General features: G+C 44.1%; 1 protein-coding gene and 1 long non-coding RNA gene across 6 annotated transcripts in view; both read right to left on the bottom strand.

The window, feature by feature from the left end:
- Positions 1-252: 252 nt before the first annotated feature.
- RGS9 (regulator of G protein signaling 9) overlaps positions 253-26175 on the bottom strand; it is a 74548-nt gene continuing 48625 nt past the window's right edge. For 3 of the 5 annotated variants that reach the window (XM_080994548.1, XM_080994551.1, XM_080994550.1), the window contains 8 exons: positions 25669-25782; positions 23426-23541; positions 22729-22816; positions 21710-21848; positions 19301-19389; positions 12878-12995; positions 4773-5272; positions 253-2834 (listed from right to left, as the gene is read on the bottom strand). In XM_080994548.1, coding sequence (XP_080850674.1) covers positions 2678-2834; positions 4773-5272; positions 12878-12995; positions 19301-19389; positions 21710-21848; positions 22729-22816; positions 23426-23541; positions 25669-25782 — 1321 coding nt within the window. In that variant the 3' untranslated portion in view covers positions 253-2677. Of the gene's footprint in view, positions 2835-4772; positions 5273-11124; positions 12996-19300; positions 19393-21709; positions 21849-22728; positions 22817-23425; positions 23542-25668; positions 25783-26175 lie in introns of those variants that run through there. The other 2 variants (XM_080994549.1, XR_013982677.1) reach the window with 2 other exon arrangements.
- On the bottom strand, positions 23842-25511 carry LOC308471275. The gene is made up of 2 exons (XR_013982867.1): positions 25294-25511; positions 23842-24791 (listed from the first exon to the last, which is right to left on the bottom strand). It is a non-coding gene; the product is annotated as an uncharacterized lncRNA (long non-coding RNA).

Genomic DNA, 26175 nt, shown 5'->3' on the forward strand with positions numbered 1-26175 from the left:
TTTTGTTGGAAAGTGACCACCATGCATTAGCCCACGACTTCTGCAAATCTGGTGCATTTAATTAAGGATTTCTTTATGCTCCGATGGATTTATCGTTGTGCATGTATTGATTTTATACGTGTAAACCACTTGGAAGGCATTTTGGCATGTGATATACGAATTGATAAATAATAATAAAAAAAATGAAATCAAAACAAGTAAAACGTAAGAGAGACACAACATGTTGATCATAAATATCCTATCGCAAGCAGAGTCATTCAAAGTAGTTTTATTTATAACTCATTAGAAGCAAAAACACTTGATATAGATAAAGGAAATATACTCAATTATCAGGAAATCACCCATATAGAAAGGCAGCTATAGTGTGTAATGAGGGCAGACAGCTGAAAAAGCTGTGCAGTGTTGGTTTATTAAAGGCTAAAACAAATATATGAACATAGAGGAACGCTTGATGGAGATGCAGTCAATCTGCAAATTTCAGCTGAACCAAACACAGGGAAACAGAAGCAAAAAATAACCTCAGTGAGAAAGTGGGTAACAAATAAGGGGCTCGTGTTTCAGAAGAATATAGAAGTATCTGCTCTACAGTTTAGACTGGTTTTACATCCCAAATATTATGTGAATGGTTTGGTGAGGTGCTGATAACTCTGTTAGAAAACTATTCTTTCCATACAGAACTAAATCCTACAGTTGCTTGGGAAGAGGGAATGGGTTTTAAACTTGTTTGAACCAAATCGAACTAGATTTGACAGTCTGATCCCCAACTTGTTTGTAGAGGTGTTTTGCATTTAGTGTTTCTGATCTTGTGACTGGTCCCAATTGTAGGGAAGGTCATGGGGATGCGGGAGGGGAGAATACAGATTGAAAATGGACCTAATAAAGAACTGATCTGATATTGCGGTGCCCTTGATGCAGGTACAAGTCCGAATGCATGGCTAGTATACAGAAGTGTTCTTAGTATTTAACTGTGTTATAATAATATAATAATAATAATTTATTATTTATACCCCGCCCATCTGATTGGGTTTCCCCAGCCACTCTGGGCAGCTTCCAACAGAAGACTAAAATACAATAACCTATTAAATATTAAAAGCTTCCCTAAACAGGGCTGCCTTCAGATGTCTTCTAAAAGTCTGGTACAGTGGTACCTTGGGTTAAGTACTTAATTCATTCTGGAGGTCCGTTCTTAACCTGAAACTGTTCTTAACCTGAAGCACCACTTTAGCTAATGGGGCCTCCCGCCGCCGCTGCGCCGCCGGAGCACAATTTCTGTTCTCATCCTGAAGCAAAGTTCTTAACCCGGGGTACTATTTCTGGGTTAGCAGAGTCTGTAACCTGAAGCATATGTAACCTGAAGCGTATGTAACCCAAAGTACCACTGTAGTTGTTTTTGACATCTGGTGGGAGGGCGTTCCACAGGGCATGTTAGCATGAAATGAGGCCTCTGGTCAACCATAAGATTATCACAAACATGAAGTTATTGCAGGCATCTCAGGCAGATAAATCGGTGCAGATGAGATCCAGAACAGTTCAGCGTGTGGACAGCTGGACAAAGACAGGGATACCTTGTGTCTGTCTGTTTGGCTACAGACAAAGTCATTCCCTTCAGCTGTTATTTATATATAAAACAGGAGTGATGGTGACTTACCTTTACAAAACTGTTGAGAATGCAACAAGATAAAAAGATGAATAATATTGCAGTTGAAAGTTCTCTGTTCTCTAAGGGATTAAAAGTAATAACAGACAACGGACTTCCAATTAGTCGTGTCAAGTCTTTGGCTTCGCTGAAATATGGACTATGTTGCAAGGCTGGAGCAACATAAAAAGGCAGGACCCTGCTACCAATATTTCATCAGCTTTATAATTACCCAGACATAGGATTGTCCAGAACCTGAGTCTGATTTCACTCAGAAGCTACAAGCCGTTTATCAGAAGGCAACCTTCATCATCACCAAGAGTCATGTGGATTTAGCAAATAACATTCAATATGAAACAACAAAAAAGAAGAAAAATGTGTCAATTTAGCTACATCAATTGCAGTAGAAGTTCCTGATAAGGAAATATCAATCTTCCCTTCACAGATGTTTGCAAAGGATTTTGTGAAGGGCAATTAAAGTTCAACGAAAAAATGTCATATTTATCTGATAAATGAAAATGATGTTGTATCAAACATATATTTTCCGCTCCAAGATTTGAGTCTAACTCAGAGTTAGATATCGGGCCTGAAGATATAGCATTGTTGAAGCCAAGCAAATGTCAACCTAATCAGTACCTGGTTAGGAGATCTGTAGGAGATATACGTAAATATGACCTTCCAAAGGAAGAGCAGGGCACAGGCATAATAAATACAAATGCAATAGTTCTGAAAGGCTAACAAAGCAGGAGAGTTTCCTAAATACACTTGATGTAGTTAAGAGTTACATAAAAGAAACCAGGAAGTGATGGCACTGAACTGCCAAAAAAAAGGTCAACCTTAAATTTCTGAATTTTGAAATAAATATGTATCTGGGTTCTTGCTTTGCAATCCATGTGGATTATTCTCATTCTTTATTCCATTGCACTCCTTTTAACAGCATTATGAAATCAATTGAACTGTCGGAAATTATACCTGCCAATTCAGGAGCAGGATAAAAAATTAACCATTTAAAAATATCCAAATAGCGTCAAAGGCTTCTTTTTATCCAGCTTTTCCATCTTCTATCAGATTCTCCCATGGGCAGATAACTTCATTTGCAGAATCCTTGCAAGCCCAGTGGCTGCCCTCTTCTTCCTCCTCCGAATCTATTGGGTAGACCTTGCTCTCCAGAGGTATTTCCATTTTTATCTGGAAGAAGCTGGGATGCAAAATGAAAAACTCGTCACAGTGTGGGCATCTGCCAGACAGACAGTCCAACATCAAGGTGTTTGGCCTGGACTTTTGCTATTGTGATAAAATCAAAACAGGGCATCTTCCAGCACATCTGCCTATCAGTTCCACATTACTATGGTTGCCTCAAATTGTTTCTGGGGCAACCAGAGGGTACTGTATTTTTTGCTCTATAAGACTCACTTTTTCCCTCCTAAAAAGTAAGGGGAAATGTGTGTGCGTCTTGTGGAGCGAATGCAGGCTGCGCAGCTATCCCAGAAGCCAGAACAGCAAGAGGGATTGCTGCTTTCGCTGCGCAGCGATCCTTCTTGCTGTTCTGGCTTCTGAGATTCAGAATATTTTTTTCCTTGTTTTCCTCCTCCAAAAACTAGGTGCGTCTTATGGTCTGGTGCGTCTTATAGAGCGAAAAATACGGTATGTGATTTGCATTCTGAGTCTAGAGGCTCCTGTCCCACAGATATGGCTGGCTGATGTATTTGGAATTAAGATGTGAATGAATTTATTTATTTTATTAAAACATGTGTATCCCACCTTTCAGTTCTACAGTGGAACCTACAAAGTGGCTCCCAACCACAATAAATTAATAACTGGAATACTAGGCTACTGATTCCTAAGGTGTAAGTTTTTTTAAAAATGCAAATGCTCTCACAGTTCAGAACTTATGGCTAAACCAGAAGTGGCTTCTTCCAAGAGACACACAAGGGGGGATGTCCATCTAGAGATGGATGAATCTGTTAATTTGAGTTTCTCATTTTCCCAATCTTAAATTCAGTTCTCCACATTTCTGCAGACATATTTGATTTTTTTTAAAAAAAATAAATCCTCATGAAAATCTATCAGTATTTCAGTGCAAATTTCCCCCCAATAAAAACATTTTTGTAGTTCAAAAAATGATGGTCAAGGGTTTTTTTATGTATGTAACTATAAGAGCTAGGATTCTTTATGCACAGAAATGGAAAGATGAGGAAGTTCCCATCAAAGAAGAGTAGATAAGCAAGGTAATGGACTATGCTGAATCAGCAATGTTAACAGCTAAAATAAGGGAACTTAACAATGACTGCTTCACTGAAGAACAGACGTCTTTTTCAGACTATTTATAAAGAAATGTTATAATATGGTGAATTCGTGAGCAGGATTTGAACTATGAGCAACAGAAATCATTGTACTATGATTATGATACGAGAGAGGAAAGATAGGGTGCAGCATAGAGGTGGCGGGAAAACACCAACAAAAATGGGATGGGAAGTCTATAAAACAAAAGAAAAAAATATTATGTATTGGGATTTTATGTGAGATTTGTGGAAATTTAAGAAAATATATTTGGGGGCAAAACATTTTTGCATGCAGTTTTGACTAATATACACATTTTTGTAAGCAATTTCTCCTAACATAGCAATGCATTTCTCCATGTTATTTTCACCAAGAGATACATTTTTATGCACACTTTCATCTAATGGATGTTTTTTTGGAACACATTGGTTGGAGAACTGAACCACCACAGTTCAGAGACATTTCCATTCATGTACAGTGGTACCTTGGTTTACAACCATAATCCGTTCCGGAGGTCCGTTTGTAAACCAAAACAGGTTGTAACCCAAGGCGTGCTTTCGCCAATGGGGCCTCCCCCCAAAAATTGTTCGTAATAATAATAAAAAAAGGTTGTAATCCAAAGAAAAGGTTGCAAACCGGGACATGCACTTCCGGGTTTGATGTGTTTGTAATCCAAAACCTATGCAAACCAAGACATATGCAAACCAAGGTACCACTGCATTGGTTAGATAACAACGACAAATTAGATATTTTCTCATTAAGATGCCTACACAATCAGAGTTCTCCCGAATCCTTATCTCCCCTTATAGCAGCTCTCAAAGCAAAGCACGATGGAATAACTCAGAGGGATACTCACTTGGACACTTTTTTGGACCTCTGTTGCAGTTGTGGGTTCAGACCATCGAGTGGTTGCACTTTCCCATGAGTCACTCCAGGGCACTTGGGTGAGAACGTTGCAAACATTGGAGAGTTCAAGCATCCCAGTTTGAGGAACCTGCCGAGGGATGAGGACATCTGGGGCTTGGGCAGCAGCTTGGTCTTAGAGCTCATAGGGTACTGGGAGCTGCGGCAGGGCTCCAGCTCAGAATCCATGGCGATCTCAGTGCTTTCCATGAAGGAAGGGGCGGAGTTAGAGCTAGGCCCATCCCAGTTCCTGCCCGTGACAGAGGTGCTGTCTGGAGCTACCTTAACAGAGGAGGAGCTAGCACTGTTTGGTAGAGTAATGCACCCAGGGCACTGGAGAGGACGATCACTAGGCACACGGCGGGAGGAAGAGAAAGCATTGGACGTCGATGGAGAGTCAGAGGTACCACTGTAAATGGCCAGATGGGCAACAGGAGCAGTGAATTGGCACAACTGCATGGAAGAAAAGGAGAACATTTACAGCACAGGAAGCAGAGTGGAATTCCTAGGAAGCATGGTCATGTTGTATCTGCCAGTCATTCTCATGCTCCCACCTCTTTACCTTAAGGTCCACAAAACCATGGAGCTGGTCCTGATTTGGATCTCTTTCCCACCTCACCTTTAGCTAGTTAGGTAAAAGTAAAGGGACCCCTGACCATTAGGCCCAGCTGTGGCCGACTCTGGGGTTGCGGCGCTCATCTCGCTTTATTGGCTGAGGGAGCCGGCGTACAGCTTCCGGGTCATGTGGCCAGCATGACTAAGACGCTTCTGGCGAACCAGAGCAGCGCACGGAAACGCCGTTTACCTTCCCACTGGAGCGGTACCTATTTATCTACTTGCACTTTGACGTGCTTTCGAACTGCTAGGTTGGCAGGAGCAGGGACCGAGCAACGGGAGCTCACCCCGTCGCGGGGATTCAAACCGCCGACCTTCCGATCGGCAAGTCCTAGGCTCTGTGGTTTAACCCACAGCTCCACCCGCGTCCCTTTAGCTAGTTACCACCACATAATATGACCCATCCCATTGCTGCTAGTTGTTCTCAGAAAGGACTTGGGTAAGAATATGCCTCTAAAAAACTAATCTCCGTTACATGCTGCAACTTTCTTTAGACAAGGAGAGGTGCTTCAATATCAGACTGAAATGCATATAAATGAAGGGTGGAAGGATAACGTAATGATGAGGTGAATGGTGGGAAGAAACTCTACTATTACTGTTGCAGCTGTGGGTCACATTAAGTCCCCCCCCCCAAAAAAAAAAGATTGTTGTATTAACATTTGGACCCCAATGGCTACAGAGACTGGAACAAAACTCTTCTTTTCCCATCCTATATCCAGACAGATCTAAGTCAGCTGACCCATAAGGCTTTTTATTTAATTCTATGAAACATTAGCTAATCTGGCCAGCCATCTTGCTTCACCTAAAGGAAGGATGCACATAATTCGATTGATCTTCTTATTGCTATTCCCCACCCTCCATTCTATCCAGCAGTCCCCCCCCCCGAAGATTTCAGATCTTCAATCAGATGTGGGGCTTATTGCTTTAGTTCTGTCCCGCGTTCTAATGTTCCCTTTACATTGAAGTATCTTGTGTTATGGAACGATGGCTTCTTGATCAATATACCAGCATGCCATGCTAAATGTTAAATGGCAGTAAAGAAGAGTTTGCTGATACAATGCTCCAGATTTTGTCAGTGCAAAACTCCTGTGATTCTCCGAGTTGGCAGGGTTGCAAACAATTCACATGGAAACGAGTGTTAAAACTTTCACTAGATTCCACCATGATCACATAAAATGTGAAAAGGAACATCACGAAGATAAACGAAAGTGATGGTCTGAATACTGCCAAAGTTGCCTTTCAGTACAGTTATGTGCAAAGCAATGTACAAAGTACCCAATAACCAATAAAAGTTGCTACTAAACATGGAAAAAAGTTAGTGCATTAAAAGGGGAGGAAGAAAATACAGGGGTACCTCAGGTTAAGTGCTTAATTCATTCCGGAGGTCCGTTCTTAACCTGAAACTGTTCTTAACCTGAAGCACCACTTTAGCTAATAGGGCCTCCTGCTGCCGCCGCACCGCCGGAGCACGATTTCTCTTCTCATCCTGAAGCAAAGTTCTTAACCTGAAGCACTATTTCTGGGTTAGCGGAGTCTGTAACCTGAAGCGTATGTAACCTGAGGTACCACTGTAATACCTATCCAATTCAAGTACAGTGGTGCCTCGCAAGACGAAATTAATTCGTTCCGCGAGTTTTGTCGTCTTGCGATTTTTTTCGTCTTGCGAAGCACGGTGTCGGGAAAGTTTTGGAAAAGCTTCAAAAATCACCAAAGTCTTTAAAAACCTCAAAAAAGGCTACCACACCGCGTTCTATGAGTTGCTCCTCGAAGTCAAGTATCAACTGTATTAACGGTGTTAAGAAAAAGGAAACAAACTTGCAAGACGTTTCCGTCTTGCGAAGCAAGCCCATAGGGATAATCGTCTTGCGAAGCAACTCAAAAAACCAAAAACCCTTTCGTCTAGCGAGTTTTTTGTCTTGCGAGGCATTCGTCTTGCGAGGTACCACTGTAAAGATGTTTAATTAAAGCTTTGACACACTGTAATAAATTCTGGTATTCTACTTAAAAAACATGGTCCTGGGAAGAAGGAATCTCACTTTGAATGTCAGCTTCTCCTTCCCATCTCTTACCAAGTTCTTAATTTTTTTTCAAAAGTAGGGTAAGAGAAACATTTTCTCTCTCTTCTTTTCTCAATGATCAGGTGAAGTACATTCGGAGTTGCATGACAAAGCCAAAGCTGCTGATGTAGATATGTTGCTGGTGGAATGAATACATGAAGACAGATGGGAGAAAATATGGGGAATATGAATTTACGCACAGCCTTGATATATGCCAATAAATGAAATGGTGCCGGTCATATTGGTGCAAGCCGGAAGGAAGTGATGTTTGATGGCAGGTACCCAAGGACGATGATCCAGGAATTCATCAGTGACACTTGAATAACCTCTAACAAAATGGCTTGATATTTTATAGGGCATTTGCCCTGGATTGTTTAACTTTATAAAAATTGCATGTTTCACTTACTTTGTGCCATGTACCATATGTAACGAAAGGCTTGTGGACCGATAAAAATGTGATGGAGCCAACCCTATAATTCTGTCTAACTAAATAATTGCATGCACAGAATTCTCCCGCAAGTGCAAAGGAATTTCCCACCCACCCCCTGCTTTCCCCCTAAGCCTGCTCTGGGTTCCCCCCACCCCCAACCCTCTAGAGTGGAGAGTTTGGTTGTGCTTGTGGGAGTTGTTCTGCACATGCAATGATTTAAGTTGGATGCAACCTAAACAACAATAAAGTATTCAAACATGGCTATTTGTTTCAGTGGGTGCCCTTGCATTTTAAAGAACTAACTCATAAGTGCAAACTCTAATGTGGCTTAGTACTGTGTTGTCATTTTTCTAAAGTGAAAAAAGGGAAGCTTCAAAGTTTAACTGATAGCCAATTATCGTGTTGAACAACAGTTCAGACTATGTGAGCCTGCCTGACCATTAATGTCTTCTTCTGAGAACCTTCTAGGTATGGGGAGATTGCCTTTTTGAGTATTGCCATATCGTCTCTGGAACTCCCTCCACCGAAAGATCAAAGAATTGCCTTCTTGGGTCTCATTTCGGCATCAGGTTAAGACTTAATCTGTGCAACAAGGTTTCTAACTGAGCTCTGCTTTTCAAAATGGTTTGGTTTGGTTATTTAAGTGTTTGTTGTTTTCTAGTCTGCTTTGTGGCTATCCAATTTCTCTGTTTGTTGAATTAGACACGCTGTAGAGAAGTGATCCACAAATCCTAAACCAAATATAATGGAGAATACATAGGAGTAGTCCATCAAGCAGAGACAGAATGGTGTGATCTTGCACAGATACTGGGCTTACATTGCAACTACTGTCAGGAATTGTCCTTCACGCGTGAGGTGGGATGCCTTTTAGGCAGTCACCCCTTGGGGAATGGATCCAAGTGTAACTTCACTCTTTTCACTAGATTCACTACACGCTTTGCAGTAGCATAATTGTGTTCCCAGTAAATTTTGTGATGTTTCCTCACCACCACTTTTTCCTGCCATGTGACTGTGGGATAGAGGAGCAAATAGTGGCCAGGTTGAAATCAGCTTCCCTTTATGAAAGCTGCATTCCTATGCCCACTTACTTAGAAGTACGTCTAAGTACAGGTGCATAGGACTGGGGTGTGTATTGTTAGGATAAGGATGTAAATGAGGAGCTTCTGAAGACTATTAGGCTCTGGTATTGCTACAAACACAGCCAGTAGAAGGCAGTTTTAGAAGATGGTACCTTATGATTAAGACATGTAGCAAGACTTAATGTTGACAAATTAAGTAGAAGCCCACCTAATTTGACATTGTCTTACACAATGGTTTTTCAAGCTCTCTTGAAGCACTAAGGATCGACGTATGCACTATTCACCAGTATTTTAGAAAAGGAAAACCAATTCAAACCAATGGGACAGAGGCAACACAGTATGAACAAATGAAAGACGCACAGAAGAGAGGCAAAAGACATGGCAGACAAGCACAGTGATGGTTTCGCTTTCTAGTTTTATTTGACCAGAGGAGATAAAAGAAAGGAAAAGTGAGAAAAATAAAGCAGTATTCTGAAATCCCACTAGAAGTCCCCCTCTTCTTAATTTATTTAACTAGATGTGAAGCCCATTCCATCTTGGGCATTTAACAGAAAATGAAAAGCAATGACATCATATACATGCACTGACATATTTGCTACAAGGAAAGAAAGATGGAAGACAGCACAAGCTTAGAGGCCAACAAACAGGCTTACAGCTCTGTGGTATCTTAAGCAGTTTTCAAGCTTTCTACTGGTGAACTTGAACTCTTTCCACACTGAAGGCCACCTACTCATTACAAAGGGTTTTAGGGTACCTTTTAGGGCATACTGGGTGGAATTCAGTGTAGTGCTAAATGGGGTATTTGTGCACAACCACACCTCCAGAGCAGATGGGGAGAAGGGGCGAGCGGACGTCATTCAATGCACACAACTTAGTTGAATCTCACCCACTATGTCCTTGGCCTTACAGTCATCCCATGTAAATGGAGAATGTAACCTACAATGCTTCCAATGCTCTTCTGTCACTGTACATTGCGGGGGGGGGGGCATCAACACTGATGGGCATGCACTTTTTGGCTGCCACTGCTGAAGTTACCACTGAAGATGTCCCCAAGGAACCTCAAGGTTGCCTGAAACACAGTTTGAAACCTCTTGCTTCAGGCTATTCTGTTGTTTCCATGTTGGCCTCGATAAACAAAGAGGCAAGACAAGGTATGGGGTTTCCTTTAATGAGCTAATCTCCATAGTCGCAGTTTCAAACTTGAGTGCTTCATGGGACTCTGCTTACGAAATAAATGCTTATAACCAGAAAATAAATAATAATAATAATAATTTATTATTTATACCCCACCCATCTGGCTGGGTTTCCCCAGCCACTCTGGGCGGCTTCCAACAGAATATTAAAAAACCTATTAAACATTAAAAGCTTCCCTAAACAGGGCTGCCTTCAGATATCTTCTAAAAGTCTGGTAGTTGTTTATCTCTTTGACATCTGATGGGAGGGCATTCCACAGGGCGGGTGCCACAACCGAGAAGGCCCTCTGCCTGGTTCCCTGTAGCTTTGCTTCTTGCAGTGAGGGAACCGTCAGAAGGCCCTCGGCGCTGGACCTCAGTGACCGGGCAGAACGATGGGGGTGGAGACACTCCTTCAGGTATATTGGACCGAGGCGGTTTATGGCTTTAAAGGTCAGCACCAAGACTCTGAATTGTGCTCGGAAACCCAGAACAAACTTAGTTGGTCTCTAAGGTGCTACTGGACAACATTTTTATTTATTTCCCTTGGCTACCTTTACACTTCCTTGAGCTGGTAGAAGCTATCACTCCTACACTGCTTTTAATATTGCATTTTTGTGGGGTGGGGGGGAGGGTATTTTCTCGCAGCCTTTTTGACTGTGGTGTTCTGTCTGCCACTGTCAGAGTGCATTTTGCAGGAAATGATGAAATGCAGTGACAAAGAGGAGAGAGAAACTGCAAGCAAGCCCAGAGATGGAGCAGATGATAAAGAGATATAAATCATACAGCTGAAATAACTTAATGGGAAAAGAGATGAGTAGAAGGGAGTCCCGATTCCATTCAGATGCCCATAAGATTCCAGAATGTTTTAAACACTTCTTGATCCAGACTTATGAAGCACTGAACATTTAAGGAAAAAATGATATTGCCGTTGTTGTTGTTTTTTGAGAGGGTGGGAGGAGGCAAGAATTTAAGTCCTCCTGACTATGCCCACGAAGGAAACAAGAGAGGCTACATTTTATTCAACACTTCCAGTCAGTACAACTCCGATGGCTTTGACCTATGTTATTTTCAGTCTACACAGCAAGCAGGGATAGATCCCTATGGCTGTCAACAGGCTTTCCACACTACGGCAGAGAAAAAGCCTCTTGCCTAGAATACCATATCTCAGTTCTTAAACTTTCAGCAAATGTAGGGGTAGTCAACATGGCTACCACTCGTCAGTCATGTGATCCTCCCTCCACAAACAAGATGCATACAAATTGCTTGCCTTGTGTTCCAGGGGGTTGGCTGTTGGAGTCAACACAGGCCAGCTGCTTGCCAGAACAGGCCTGAAGACCACCGTAGAGTGCTGCAAGAATATTAGGAAGATTCCTTCCGAAAAGCACCCGTCTTCTTACTTTACAGTATGGCAGCCCCATGTGCACGCCTCTAAGATATTAGGTTCCCATCTTTGGGGAAGTTCACAGCAAATAAAACCAAATGGGACTTGGAGCTAGGTGGAGGAAAACGAATGTTCTCCATTTGTTAGCTTACCTTTTAATACAAGAACCCTAAGGAACATAGGAAGCTGCCTGATATTGAGTCAAGACTATTGATCCATCCAGTTCAGTATTCTCTACCCTGATGGACAGCAGCTTTCCAGGGGATATCTCCAGCCCTACCCAGAGATGTTAGGGACTTAACTTGGGGCCTTCAACATGCAGAATAGATGCTCCAACCCCCCAAGCTACGGCCCTCCCTGTTAGGGAGGCTCTGAATCCATAAAGGACTTCCCCTCTCTATGACCAAGTTGCACCCCGGCCAACTGATACTCCTATTCCACTCAAACGAATATGCATTTGAGCAGACAGCTGCTTCAAGTTGCTTTGGAAATGCGGAATGCATGCTTACATGCACAAGATCACAGTACGTACTGCTTGTTAATTCGTATGGGCCAACTGCGGCCGCTTGGTTCTGTGCTTAACACCAACAAATACTGATCAGAATACCTAATCCCCAAGCATACCCTGAAAAGAAAGGGGGGAAATAATCTACCCTTTGTTTGATATTTAACCGTCTGAACTGTTTGCATGGCAAGGTGAGGGGTGCCTGAGCTGTGTTAAGTATGCACCCTTATTTAGGATTCCTCAACAGCGCCCGGAAACCAGAATGAGCTCTGCCCTGTGCCTCACAGCACACTTTTGCCATCTCTTCCCCTCCATCTTTTGCAGGCAGCGGGAGAAGAGGGAAGCCAGTTGCCATGGTATCTCGATTTCCGAATATTTAGAACCGGGAGGGATGTTTCAGGCAGTTTATAGAAAACATTGTTTCCTTGCCTTGTTTAAAACACACACACACACACACACACACACACACACACACACGCCCATTTGATATGGGGAAAGTCACTGTGAGGTTCACATGGCAGCTTCTGCCATCTGCGTTCAACGATTCTACCAGCGATGGCTTGTGAAGTGACACTACTCTGGGCGCCATGGCAACAACATGCTGTGTGGAAAGGAGGGATGGAGAGCACAGAGAAATGTTTTGTATAATGACGAAGCACCACTGCCACCTGCAGGGAAGAGACAGGAAATGCAGCTCTACATTCAGCCAACACCCTCACGACTCCTCCGCTTGGCCTTTTCACCAACATCTGAGCCCTACTTAGCAGGTGGGGGCTCCTGCTTGAGCTGGCTTCTACGATCCAGCTTGCTCATAACCTGGGTGATGTCCACGTTGGCCGCTGCTTCTTTCGCCTTGGCTTCTTCCTCCTGTTGCCTCAAGACGACGGGGCTGGGGCTGGAGCGGAGGTGCCGGCGAGCAAACGGATTATTAGAGCTAAAAAAGAAAACAGAGGAGAAGACAGTAAGGGGAGGGTCGTTGTGTACGACAGTGGAAGGCGGACGTATCTGAGGGCGTCTGGGGAGGCAGAAAAACACAGGAGCGTCGAGAAACCACATCAGACCCAGCTCTGCGCCAATGGATTAATCAGTGCCTGTTTACAAAACGAATTGCCCTGGCATAACATCCCATAAACTCAGTGTGGTTTAGTAGGTTAAGTGCGGTAGTCTTGTAATCTGGGGAACCGGGTTCACGTCTCCGCTCTTCCACATGCAGCTGCTGGTGACCTTGGGCAAGTCACACTTCTCTGAAGTCTCTCAGCCTCACTTACCTCACAGAGTGTTTGTTGTGGGGGAGGAAGGGAAAGGAGATTGTTAGCCGCTTTGAGACTCCATAGGGTAGTGATAAAGCGGGATATCTAATCCAAACTCTTCTTCTTCTTCTATACAGACAGGGGGAATGAATCAGGGGTTGAATCAAACTGCTCTGGAGGGTAGGACTCGAACCAATGTCTTCAAGTTACAAGAAAGAAGATTCCGACTAAACCTTTCTGACAGGGAGAGTTGTTCGACAGTGGAACGGTCTCCCTCGGGAGGTTGTGGACTCTCCCTTCCTTTGAGGTTTTTAAGCACAGTTTGGGTGGCCATCTGTCATGGATGCTTTAGCTGAAATTCCTGCATTGCAGGGGGCTCGACTGGATGGCCCTTGGGGGCCTCTTCCAACTCTCAAATTCTATGATTCTATGAAAGGGAGACAGCAAATTCTGGAAAGGTCAGAGGTCCTTGCCTTTCATCCCAGGGCTGGATGAAGAACATGTGGCTGTTGCCGGGCTCCAACTCCCTAATCGTTGGCCATGCTGGCATGGGCTGATGAGAGTTGGGAGTCCACAACAACATCTGGAGCGCTGCAAGGTCCCCATCCCTATCTCAGGGTTAGAGGTAGCTCCACCCTTTCTGTAGCATATTTGCTGCACCTACATCGATGTTCCACACTTTCAGTGGCAAATGTGTGCACATCAAAGGGAGAGCAAGATTTCCTACATCAAATAACATGACGTCATTACTCCTTTGGCGCCGCTGGTCTCAGACTCAGGATGGCAGACTCTGGGGGAAGATGGGCAGAGAGACGAGAAAGAATGGGAGGAGGAGGCTGCAACAGATGGAAGCCTCCCTCTGAACTCATCTGGTTCTAATGTTGAGACAGGAGCACTGTCAAGAGTCTCAGGAGGACTCTGAGCTTGGGGTGGCCGAGCAGGATTCAGATAGGGAGGTGAGTCCGATACTTTCTCCCAGGACAAGGCCGTGACTCTGGAGAAGGAAGGTCTGCCTTAAAACTTGATGGCTTGGTGTGGGAAACTTGTTGGGACAACTTCTTAGCTCCTGGGCAGCCTTGCACTTCTTGTTACCAACCCTGGACTTGTGAACCCTGTCCCCTGGCTTCTAGATTGGGCTCATCCCCACCAACCCTTTGCTTTGTGAGATCTTCATGACAGCATTAGCTCATTTCCTGCCGCAGCTTTACTCATGCCTTAATAAAGATCACTTTTGGGTGGCAACCAGGACACATATAAAGCATTACACGGCTCAGAACCTCAACACCTTAAGGAGCACCTCTTCCTGTATGAACCAACCTGGACCCTGTGCTTGTCATCTGAGGCCCTTCTCTGTGTCCCCCATCCCAGAGAGGTTCAAAGGGTGGCAACAAGAGAACGGGCCTTTTCTGTGGTGGCTCCTGATTGCAGAATGCTCTCCCCAGAAAGGCTTGCCTGGCGCCATCACTACATGTCTTTAGGCACCAGGCAAAAACATTTCTCTTTACCCAGGCCTATGGCTATTAAATAATCTATGGCCAGTGAAAGCGTGATCGAGTGGACTGTTATTAAGATGACTATTTGATTATTGGCTGCCTGTATACATTTTATCACTGATGTTTTGTAATGTATTTTTAATATTGTACACTGTCCTGGGATTTTCTGATAAAGGGCAAAATATATGTTGAATAAATAACAACAACAACAACAAAAATAAACATCCACATTTCTGAGTAGAGATCTCTGATGGGGAAGGTTCAGAGTACTATAAAGAATTCCAAGAGATCTGAAAATTATCTAGGATAGCCAGCAAGGGAGCATAGTAGAAATATCCTAGAATTCCTTGATGGATAGGTCTGTCAACAAGCTTGAGATAGTGACCTCTAATTGTCCTCTGTGTGTACGTGTGTGTACTTTTCAGGACCTGTCCTCCAATGCGAACCCCTTCCTAAGATATAATTACTGATTCTATAGATACGTGCTCCCTAAATCCTAAGCAAAACATTTTAAAAAGCAAGCGCTTCTGTTATTAATGCTAGCAACCAAACTCCATTTGGGAGGAACAAGATCTCTCCTTAGATTTTCAGCCTGCAAGTGTTTTCAGAGATATATTCATGGCTGAAAGATGGTAGCAGATCACTCTCTCAGCTTTACACACACCTGCTCTGTGCCACCACTTCATTCTGTACCTGCAAATTATTCCAAAGTGCAGTTGAATGCTGTCTGCAGCCTTCTGGTTATGTGCGAAGCCTTTTCAGAAGCACTTCACAGCAAACACGACTACATTTGCGAGTGCTACTTGCAAAACTGCGCAACATAGCAGCGTTTGAAAATCGCATTGGTGGCAGCCAGGTATTTTAGAGAGCTGCAGGCTGCACACACTTCAGAGTTCAAGTATGACTGGACTTAACTGTCCAGGGGTCCTTTACCTTTTCCCTTTACACCTTGTTAAAATGCAGATAGAAGGTGGCATTTGCAAACACCCTGAAACAGGCATATGAAATTCTCTTTGTGAGACTTTGGTAACTGGGAACTATATATATAAAAAAGACCTAGACTAAGTTCCATCTACCTCATTGACACACACACACACACACACACACACACACACACACCAAATGACAGTCTGGTCCCAGAATAAGAGAGCCACATCCATTGGTGGGAGGGGAAGGCAGGGAGGCAACATTTCGATTAAAGTCAATGAGATTTGTCAGGGAACTGCCATTGGCACAGAGGCGAGAAATAGAAGGGCAGTTGTGTTACAGGGAGCCTCCAAAAATCTTGCGAAGCAGTTCCTCTTCCGGGGAGGAGGAAAGCCCCACCTCCAGAGGGGAAGAGGTGCAAGGACCAGAGGATGCTGGTAGGAGCCTCAACACCGCTCCTGAGCAAGCCGGACAGGAGGGAAACACGCCTTTGCCATCGCCCATCCTGCGCAGTAGTCTGAGGCGCAGAGAGGGGCGGAGACGGTTGGGGGTAACAAAACTCTTATGTTGGGGAAGGTCCAAAAGAAGACCACTCCCAGATTCTGCTAGCGATTGAGCCAGACATGAGCTTTGGGGGCCTTCACTGTAAATAGTTTGCACCAAAATAAAGCCTGTCAAACACAGGTCGGAGTCCTGCCTGGTTACTCTCGAGCAACCGCAACAGCCACCTGACAGGATTACTTTGGAGGAGTGTACCATATATGGCAAAAACATGCTACTGCTGTGAATGAGATATCTTGTTCATTTCTCAATTCAGGATTCAAAGGTTGTTATGTGAATTGGGGGGGGGGGATACTTCTAACTCACAAAGGAAGTCTACAGACGATGACCATTTTGCATGGGGGTCCCATTCCCGGCCTCTGTGCATGTCAGTACTCCAGGTATAAGTATCCCCACCCCACATCCGAAAGGATCCGTGTATTGGCAATCGCTTGGATGAGGACAATGTTGAGTGGACAACATGAGATGCATCAAATCCACTTTAAACTACCATGTGTGCACAGCCTTTATGCACTTAATGAAGGAAACACTGGCCTTGCCACAACAAACACAATTACCACATAAAAAGCGGAGCAGTCCTAAAAAATAGAACACTCAAAAGATTATACACAGAGTATTCAAACACATGCTTAATCTGGGTTTCCCAGAATCTGGTTTTGATTAAACTACGGCAATTCTCTGTCTAGACAAATCTTATACAGGGTAACGTTGAACTCTCTCTCCTGCTAAGAGACAGAACCCAAGACTCACATTCTTAGTGTAGATCCAAATGTTATCACGCAGGGATATGAGATCGATATCTAGTCCTCTGAACCCTTTGTTAATTTATGGGAAGCCACATTGCCCATTCTAACTGCTGTTAACAGAGGGATATAACACATGTTTCCATTTGAGTGTATACACACGGAAGTAAGAACTGTGTCTTAGAACAGGGATGATGGCTGCCAAAGAGCCACAGAGCAAGGGAGGGGGCTCAAAAATTGCTGACTTTCCTCACAACCGGCCCAAAGACTAGAAAGAAGTCCAGCTTGGGGACAGCCCAGGGAAAAGGGTGAGGAGAAGCAGCAGGCAGGAGAAGCACTTATTCATTGGGTAATATATTTCTATGTTGGTTTTCAAAGCAAAAGGCAGCTTCAGCTACCTTCTGTGTCTACTGCTTCTCCCTTGATGTAGCCCAGGGGTAGGCAACCTAAGGCCCGGTGGCCAGTTGCGGCCCAATCGCCCTCTCAATCCGGTCCACGGACGATCAGGGAATCAGCGTGTTTTTACATGAGTAGAATGTGTGCTTTTATTTAAAATGCATCTCTGGGTTATTTTGGGGGCCTGCCTGGTGTTTTTACAGTTGTACCTTGGATTACAGATGCTTCAGGTTACAGACACTTCAGGTTACAGACTCAGCTAACCCAGAAATAGTACCTCGGGTTAAGAACTTTGCTTCAGGATGAGAACAGAAATCGTGCGGCGGCAGTGGGAGGCCCCATGAGCTAAAGTTGTACCTCAGGTTAAGAACAGTTTCAGGTTAAGAATGGACCTCCGCAACGAATTAAGTTCTTAACCCGAGGTACCACTGCACATGAGTAGAATGTGTGCTTTTATTTAAAATGCATCTCTAGGTTATTTGTGGGGTTCATTCCCCCCCCCCCAAAAAATAGTTTGGGCCCCCACATGGTCTGAAAGATGGTGGACCGGCCCACGGTTGAAAAAGGTTGCTGACCCCTGATGTAGCCCTATGTCATTCTACACTAGGGATGGAGGGGGAGAGGGTTTTGATTAATTTCGCATTTAAAGGCGAATCTACCTAATTCACGCTTTCTGAACTCAACAACACTGAAATGCAGCTGCCTTTCGAAATTCGCACTTCTCGTAATCTTGCAGTTCAGAAAGCAGCTTACTAAAAACATGCATGGCGTAACAGCACGCAAAGAACAAATAAAGCCCTGCTGCAACAGCAACAAAAGTGGGGGGGGGGAGGGGGGGAAGTTTTCATAAAGAAGCAGTCGGAATACAGTGGTACCTCGGGTTACATACGCTTCAGGTTACAGACGCTTCAGGTTACAGAGTCTGCTAACCCAGAAATAGTACCTTGGGTTAAGAACTTTGCTACAGGATGAGAACAGAAATTGTGCTCCAACGGTGCGGGAGGCTCCATTAGCTAAAGTGGTGCTTCAGGTTAAGAATAGTTTCAGGTTAAGAACGGACCTCCGGAACAAATTAAGTACTTAACCCAAGGTACCACTGTATTTCAAAAGCTTGCTGGAAACAAGTCACCTTGTTTTGCCATCTGAAGCAGCAAAGGTGGTTTGAGGGAACCGTCCCTTAAAGGTAAAGACAAACACGTCCTTGAAAGAGAAACTGCATCATGTTATTCACCTGTAGGGTGAGCTCTCAGCTTTGCAGTTTGCGTGAGAGTTGCACATTCCAGAAGGCAGAATGCTAAGCCAGCCGCTAGTCTTGTCTTCTGCGCTGCATGTCAGCAGGCTGCCTGGCCTGTAGGGAACCCCTGTTTCTCAGCCACAGCAACATGAGGGTAAACATACAGGCCTACTACACAAGGATGCTAGTAAGGATCTCGAGAACACGCCCATCAAGCTGCTTGGGAAACCACTCCATGAATACACGACTGCTGCTAATATTAACAACTCTTCTTACTGCTGCTGCTCAATAAACCAGCTTCAGGAGCCTGCAGACGGGGCTTACCATAGGGTGGTTTCCATGACAACCAACAGCAGTGCAAGGTACAGCTGTTTCTGTCCAGCTATGCTTTAAAGAAAGAGGGGAATGTGGTGCAGGCTAGTGGCCAGAGGAAACTCCTGTTAGGGCAAAAGGTTTTTCCGCAATAGCCATTCCTTCTTGGAAGCGAAGCATCTGCAGCGTCCAAAATGAGGGGTTATCTGTCTGTCCCGCCCACCATGAAAAACCCACTTTAAATTATGCAAATGCTTAAATCACTTTGTGCCCTCGTTTAAACCAACAGCAAATAACCCGCAATTAAACCCCAATCAGCTTGCCTTTTCTTCACGGCGGCTTCTTGCGGCACAATTGCCTTGGACAGTATTTCCTTGTATATCGGAGACTTTAAATAGCGACCGAACGAATCCTACTGGGGAGAAGGAAAGGGGAAACGGTAGTTATAGATTACAAGCATCCTAATTAAAATCATCTCTCCTTACAGCTGTTTGGGAGTCAAAGTGGCGGGTGGGGGGGGCGTGCAAGGGAAGAGAATAATGTCGCCCAAGAGCACAACGGAACATCTCTTCTCCACATTACATATGTGTTATGAAAACCACTGGTTAAATTAACGCCCATGTGGTTAGAAATCTGTGGCCAGAGTACTCAGTAAGAGATGGGGGAGAGGTTCTCATCCTAGGAAGGAAAAAACATCACATAAGCTCCAACGCTCCCTTCTTCAAGTGTGCTTTTCAGCCATTCAAAGCCAGTGAAAGGAAGTGGGAATTGTATTATTAAAGGGTATATATGCTACGACTCCTTGAAGGCTATGGCCTGATATACCTCGAGTCACCCAGAGCTACTATATTATGTAAGCACCTTTGCAGGGCACATACCCTAAGTGTGGTGGGATTACCTAACTGAGATTGGAAGACGTAAGATGGTCCTAACAACAACAACAACAACAACAACAACAACAACAATAATAATAATTAATTTATTTATACCCTGCCCATCTGGCTGGCCTTCCCCAGCCACTCTGGGCAGCTTCCCAAAAAAATTAAAATACTGTAATACATCAAACATTAAAAGCTTCCCTAAACAGGACTGCCTTCAGAAGTCTGGTAGTTGTTGTTCTCTTTGTTCTCTTTGTTCTCTTTGACATCTGGTGGGAGGGCATTCCACAGGGCAGGTGCCACTACCGAGAAGGCCCTCTGCCTGGTTCCCTGTAACTTGGCTTCTCGCAGTGAGGGAACCGCCAGAAGGCCCTCGGTGCTGGACCTCAGTGTCCGGGTAGAACGATGGGGGTGGAGACGCTCCTTCAGATATACTGGACCGAGGCCGTTTAGGGCTTTAAAGGTCAGCACCAACATTTTGAATTGTGCTTGGAAACGCTGCTGCCGTTTGGGCTAGATGGCTTTCTGGTTTCTTCAATCTATTGGATCTATTGTTCTTGTAATGACACATCATTTTGCCACCATCTGCCCCAACACATTTCAAGTCACATTATCAAACTTGCTGGGGTGGGGGGGGAGGACAAATGTTGTGGTTAAACTATTTCGCTTCCTCCATCCATCTCCTGTGTCAAGCTGCTGTCGGTGTCAGCTGAAATTAAGTTTCCTGTGGTTGCATTACATTTTCTGAAAGCACACTAAGAGGCTTTAAAGTCTTCTGAGAAAGCTGAACCCCAGAGAAATAAGTTGACTATTGAACTGAATGCTACCTTCGCAACCTTCTTCATTAGGCCACTGCTTCTGTAATGTTATGAGGTCAGCCAAACAGGAAAAGAGGCAGGTATGCCTTCATCTGAAAAAGAGTGCCCAGGGATGGGAAAGGGGGTGTTCGCACATAACGCTAAGTCTTGTTTTAACCATTGCTTGCTCAGCAAACCACAAGTCATCCCATAGACGGTGAATGAAGGGCCATAGCTCAGGAGAAAAGCTCCTTTGCACCTGAAATCCCAGAGAGCCGCTGTCAATTAGTTTAGACCACACTGAGTTAGATGGACCAACGGTTTGAAATGGCTTAAGACAGCTTCCTACATAGATGAGCAAACAAGTCATTCTTCATTTCCCCGAAGCTTTAGTGTGTTTTTCAGCTGCTCCAGCCTTGTGCCTCTGCAGCTTAGCAAGCATCTGAGGTAGGGTGGCCAAGGCTAAACCATAGTTAAAACGAGCCATGGTTTGTAAGCCAACACCATACCATGGCTTCACATAATGGATTCCATTAGAAAACAAACCATGATTAGTCTGTTAGACTGGGTTTAGATGTTCAAACAGAAGTCACAGTTCAGTCAAACAAAGCATGGGTTTGCTTTAAGTGCAGACGGGGCCACTTTATAGGAAAATGCCAGAGAAATTAAGAACTGCAGCTCTGTTATACAAAAGATCAAAGCTATCCTGTTTTGTCTTCTAATTTCAAAAATACTGCCATTGTATACATTGGGCATTCTTAGATCTTACATAATTTTATTCTGCATAAATAGTATATTAGTTTCTCCCTCATCAAAGTGTAGCTTTGATTATTTTTGCATGGCCAAAATAAGGGCCGAGTCAACCCCGAAAGGAGGTGTCCCAAGACTGTCACAAAAAGATTATTTCATGTGTTTTCTTCAAACTTCACCAGGGTAGATTTGGACAACAGGCAAATACTGCTTCTCTCAAAAAGGCTTGGGTGGGAGTGATGGCGATGCCACTTGAATAACTGGGAAGGACAGCCAGCCAGAATTAATAAGCAAAAAAACAACAAACCTTCTTCATCAGCATATAAATGTGAGTCTGTGCGGCATCTAAGACATAGCGATGAGGGTGTTTGAGGCCTCTGACCGTGATGCCCATAGTGGTGCCGTCAATATTGATCCAGCGCCTGGCTCCAGGTGCCAAGAAGGTCCTGAAATCGAAAATGAAAATAAAGGGGATTAAAATAAAGCTAGCGAAGAAAGGCTGTAGGGCCATACTTCCTGTTTGAGGCAGCTCTAAATGTTCTCCCGTCGACCGACGGAATGCAATTCTTACTCTTTGACGTGAACAGGTATCGCTAAAGGTCTCCTGTTATCTTGGACGCTGCACGTGTACCTAATGATGTGTAGCTTTAATGCCACCAGTCCTCCACTGGAACCACTCCAGCGGCTCCAGCTGACATTTCACTTAGGATACAGCGGTACCTCGGGTTAAGAACTTAATTCGTTCCAGAGGTCCGTTCTTAACCTGAAACAGTTCTTAACCTGAGGCACGCTTTCGCTAATGGGGCCTTCTGCTGCCACTGTGCCACTGGCGCGCAATTTCTGTTCTTATCCTGGGGTAAAGTTGTTAACCTGGAGCAACCACTTCCAGGTCAGCGGAGTTTGTAACCCAAAGCGTTTGTAACCCGAAGCGTCTGTAACCCAAGGTACCACTGTATTCTAAAGACTCCTCAGTGCAAAAGTCTCAGGCCATGTAGATAGTCTTCCAGCGCTAGAAAGAAGAACGTTCCGGCGTGGCTTATTGCCTGGCAAATGTGCTTACAATCATATTCTTAAGATGAATTTGTGTGACCCTTCTTCTCCCCGTAAAGTAGCTTTTTTTTTGCATCTATCATGTGGCAGAAATCTATGTGCAACTAGGTCACATGAAGACTTCTGCATGGATTTACCAGTGCTTTGAAATCCTACTAAAAGCATGAAAGAAATTGCAACTCAGCGTTTCGTTTCATTATTTTTTTTACAAAAACTGGTACAATGTAGGAAAAGGACACCAGGGAAAGTTTTTGTAACACTATATACTGTGCTCACTTGTAAATTTCTTCTGCTTTTTCTTTCACCTTGGATTGGTCTCCATACTTCAGATCTTCACAAGCTTCCCAAAATCCCAGATTCTCCCCTGAATTAAAAGAGAAAGGAAAATAATCCTGCGTGATATATAACATTTTAAGTCAATAGCCTAAATCGGCTGAATGTGATTCTAGTGTGGTGATGCAAAGGGGGACCCTGAATTGACTCTTCTAGAAGCAGGTGCAGAGATTTTCTTATTTCCCCCTCATGGAAAGTTGCCCTTCCCAGAATTCTTGCTTTTGCACAAATGTCAGAAGTACGGGAGCTTTCTCTGTCTTTGTATCTGGGCATACTACTTCTTGCCCTATTCATTTGTGGCCTTGCAGATACAGAGAGGAGCTACAATATGCAAAAAGCTTTGCGTTTTCAAGCCCATTTAATACATCACAGCAGCCCCTTTGTGGCGGCAGGCTTTGTATTGTTTTATGTCTTGAGCCACTTGGATGTAAAGCCATGGGCAAAAGCTATAATGGACAGATTTGTACTCTTTGCACTGTTACCTCAGGGCACCTCACTTATTGTAAAAGGAGAAAGGAAGCAGGGTTTTTTTTGGAAAATGAGATTCATCTCAGGGGAGCCACGTATGACATCAGAGTCCTCCAGCACTTTAAAGAGGAGCTAGAGAGGTGGAAAAGCAGAGGCACAATTTCACACCCACCGCTGAACTCTTTCTTCAGGAACAGCTGGAAGTTCTGGCGGCCTTTGGGATCCCTCATCAGCTCGCTAAAATTGAAGGCCCATCTCTCCACTCGTGATTTGGTGGGGATTTCCACCCTGCAGAAGTTTAATGGCAAAGAGGTTGCACTGTTTCTTTCTGAAATCATTTCCTGTGAGATTCAGTCTATCTATTTGTGTGCTTTAATAGAAAGCAGAAGCCCCATGCGCAGGCACACACCCACACACACCACACAAACACACCCTCTCTCTCTCTCTCTCTCTCTCTCTCTCTCTCTCTCTCTCTCTCCACACATACCAGGTTGACAGCATAGAGATTTCCCCTCTCATTTCCAATACACCACAATGAGCTCTCGAGTCCAAGTAACTAGTAATTAAGCATTGTTGCATATAGCAGGATAATAATAATAATAATAATTTATTATTTATACCCCGCCCATCTGGCTGGGTCCCCCCAGCCACTCTGGGCAGCTTCCAACAAAACACTAAAATACAATAACCTATTAAACATTAAAAGCTTCCCTAAACAGGGCTGCCTTTAGATGTCTTCTAAAACTATGGTAGTTATTTTTCTCTTTGACATCTGGTGGGAGGGCGTACCAAAGGGTGGGCACCACTACCGAGAAGGCCCTCTGCCTGGTTCCCTGTAACTTGGCTTCTCGCAGCGAGGGAACCGCCAGAAGGCCCTCGGCGCTGGACCTCAGTTTCCGGGCAGAACAATGGAGCTGGACCGAGGCCGTTTATACACAAAGCGTCTGATTCTAATTTGATTCATAATGCAATAGCTTCACTGAGCAGGTATTATTGATTCCCATTGTCCAACGACAAAGCACGAATCCTAATTACATTTTGGAGAAGGCACACCGTAACAAGGAGGCATATATTTGCGTTGGCACCTGCAACTAACACCAGAGCATGCTCAGATCAGCTCTTCACCCAGGGTAAGAAGTGTGCAGCCCTAGACCTAACTTCCTGTAGGTGGCAACAGGGGAGAGACAGGAAAGAAGGCCAAACAGAGAGGATGCAGTTTGTCTCACCTGTGTTTAGCTCTGGTCTCGTCCACTTTTGCCAACCACTGGTTTCAGCTACTTTCCACCACTGACTCTGACTCTGTCCACCAACAGCATGGCTGCCAACAGATTATTCCTGACACAGCATAGTTCTCAATAACAACAACGACAAAGATTCTGCACCCCTCTCTTAGGCCAACATTCATGAGGCTTGAAGCAGCTCTTTTTGAAAACAGGTTTGTAATGGGAAGGTAAAACCTATCTCGGTCAAGAATGCTCATCCGTGTTACAAATGCCTCTCCTCTGCTTTCCAAAGACACATTTTCCAAAACCAGGGGTCTGCAACCTTTAAGACAAAAAGAGCCACTTGGACCCGTTTCCAAAGAAAAGAAAACTGGGAGCCGCAAAACTTGTCATTATAAAAATAACTTTTTTGTCACTTTTTTATTATTTCTTTGTTTGACCCCTCAGAATTACTCCTCCTCATAGAAATAAATGTTAAATTAACAAGTTACCTTTTTTGTGTGTGTGTGTTCTTCACTCCCCTTCAAAACAGTGACCAGCGTACATGCCCCCTTTCAATGCAGTGACCAGCGTACATGCCCCTTACAATGTAGCGGGCGGGCGGGAAGGTGACGTCAGGACGGTGCGTGACTAACGCATGCACCGCCCCCATGCGACGTCACAGCCAGTACAGCGCCCGCCACAGTGGGGAGTGTCGGGGCACACAATGCACCTCCTCCCCTCGCTAGTATCCGCCCCAGAGCTGCGGCAAAGGTGTAAAAGAGCCACATGCGGTTCCGGAGTCGCGGGTTGCTGACCCCTGTCCAAAACAATGTACTGTAAAAACCGAAACACGGTCATCCTTCAAAATGCACACTTGTTCTTCAGCCAAGTAACGTGAATATAATGCATATAATGGAGATAAAGCGTTCATTATATAAGGGGAAATTGCTTTGCCAAAAAAAAAGTGTATATCAAGCAAAATTGCACAGAAACATACGTAAGGAGAAATTTGCACAAAAAAGGCTGGTGAATTTTCATGTGAACTTTTTTTTAAAAAAATAAAATCAAATCTCAAACTGATGTGGAAATGTGGAGAATTGTGCTTAAGATTGGGAAAATGAGAGCCTAAGAGAAACTGAAACTGACAGATTCACCCCTGCTTAGGTAAAGTCACTGTAACTCACAAAATGAATGTAAATGTAGTACATACAGCTTTGCATTGTAATCCCAAAAGTCAACCTCATCTGAGATCCAGGGGTTGCTGGGGAGGCATCCTGAGATTATGCAGTCATTGGAGCGGAACTGTTCACAGTACTTCACAATTCTGAAAACATTGGAGATGAAAACAAGGTGATCATCTGTGGGCAACATCATAAACAGCACGGTAGGAAGGAAACTACGAATGACTTCAACGACTGCACAAGATGAAGGGCGTTCTGTGCTGTGAATTATAACACTTGGAACCTTCCTACCTAGCCCAACAGTGATTTTTATACCCGTCATTTCACAAAACAGTTACAAATTTTGTGTTGGTTCTAAGCTCACTGCAGAAGAGCGAAAAGGCTGAACAATCCATTACATGCATATGCCTATGGGGAACTTAAAGCTGGACAACACATTCCAGAATATCACCTGGCAAAGCCTAGCCTGGACTCCACCACTTTGGAATGCAGGTGAGGGATCATGGGTTTAAATGTACCCCTGAATGTATAAAAAA

This window comes from Podarcis pityusensis (genome assembly GCF_964106645.2).
Source record: "Podarcis pityusensis genome assembly, chromosome: 2".
Classification (NCBI taxonomy): domain Eukaryota; kingdom Metazoa; phylum Chordata; class Lepidosauria; order Squamata; family Lacertidae; genus Podarcis; species Podarcis pityusensis.